Source organism: Mastacembelus armatus, chromosome 13, assembly GCF_900324485.2.
Source record: "Mastacembelus armatus chromosome 13, fMasArm1.2, whole genome shotgun sequence".
Taxonomy (NCBI): Eukaryota; Metazoa; Chordata; class Actinopteri; order Synbranchiformes; family Mastacembelidae; genus Mastacembelus; species Mastacembelus armatus.
In genome coordinates, this window is record NC_046645.1 from 24,892,119 (window position 1) to 24,893,596 (window position 1,478).

At 33.6% G+C, this 1,478-nt stretch overlaps 1 protein-coding gene across 1 annotated transcript; it reads left to right on the forward strand.

Annotated features, from left to right (window-relative positions):
• The first annotated feature begins 551 nt into the window (after positions 1 to 551).
• On the forward strand, positions 552 to 1,478 carry LOC113134965 (olfactory receptor 49-like). The gene has a single exon (XM_026314593.1). It carries the CDS (start codon positions 552 to 554, stop codon positions 1,476 to 1,478), a length of 927 nt encoding a protein of 308 aa, XP_026170378.1.

Below are 1,478 nucleotides of genomic sequence, written 5' to 3' on the forward strand. Positions count from 1 at the left end.
GAACTAGAAAAATGCTAAGAAGAATTAAAAACAAACAAGAAGACACCATTAAAAAATTCTTACTGCCGCCCTTCTGGTGACACTGTCAAGGTGTTCCGCAAGGATAAATAATACGCCCACTGCTTTTTTATTCTTCAATTAAATAATTTCCAACTCAACATTGTTAATATCCATTTTTATCATAATGATAGTGCCTTCCATGCACCTTTCAGTTAAATTAGGAAACATCAGAGGGAGATGATGATGAGGTCAGCCTGTTATTATGGGCGTCATCCAAATTGTAAGTTTAAAAGAAGCAGACACAGCTTTGGCTCAGTTAGTGTGGTTTATGTCATAATCTACATTTTACAGATTAATATCAGAGGTTTGTAAAATCTGTTACTATTGTTAAATGGAGTAATTTAATGTTTCAGGTGTGCTTAATGTTGCCTTTACAAATGACTAACAAACATAAATGTGACGTTTTAAACTTTAATAAGAAAATGTAACATGATCATTATTTAGTTCATCCTTAAAATAATGTTCTGATTGCTTAATTACAAAAGGAGAATATGGTAAATTCTACAACAATTTCTTATTTCATACTTAATGCCTACTCTGACATTAAGCTGTTAAAATATTTGTTGTTCATGATTATTATGTTTTTTTATATTTTAATTGTTTGTTCTAATGTGTTGCTGATTGTGGTAATCTGTATGAACAGAAGCTTACATGAGCCCATGTATATGTTTCTGTGCAGCTTGTTTGCAAATGAACTATATGGTAGTACAGGGTTTTTTCCATCCCTAATGATTCAGATCCTTTCAGACAGTCACACTGTTTCTAAATATTTTTGTTTACTGCAGATTTTTTGTGTGTATTCATATGCAGGTGTTGAATTTTTCAACTTAGCCATCATGTGTTATGACAGATACCTCTCTATCTGTTATCCTCTGCAATATAACACACGTATGACATTTAACAAGGTTGCCATACTTATTGCCATAGCATGGTTATCTCCATTGTTTATGGTTGTTGGTACAACATCTTTAAGTGCCTCTTTACAGCTCTGTGGAAACACCATTAACAAAGTTTACTGTGACAACTATTCCATAGTAAAACTGGCATGTTTTGACACCAGCGTGAATAATGTATATGGATTACTTGTTAGTCTAACCTCAGTCATAATTACTCTAATATTAATACTTTACACTTACATAAGGATTCTTAAAGTGTGTTTTTCTGGTTCTAAACAGACCAGACAGAAGGCTGTCAGTACTTGCACACCTCACCTTGCTGCTCTGCTCAACTTTTCTTTCGGTTGTGTATTTGAAGTATCACAGTGCAGATTCAATATGAGCAGTGTACCTGGTGTGTTCAGCATTTTTTTATCAGTATATCATCTAACATGCCAGCCGCTCCTCAATCCTTTACTCTATGGACTGAAAATGACCAAAATCCGTAACATATGTAAAAGTCTGTTTTATCGTGAAGGGTAA

Bases quoted from the DNA above. Each gene is read 5' to 3' on its own strand.
- LOC113134965 (XM_026314593.1), top strand. From the start codon at position 552: ATGGTAAATTCTACAACAATTTCTTATTTCATACTTAATGCCTACTCT.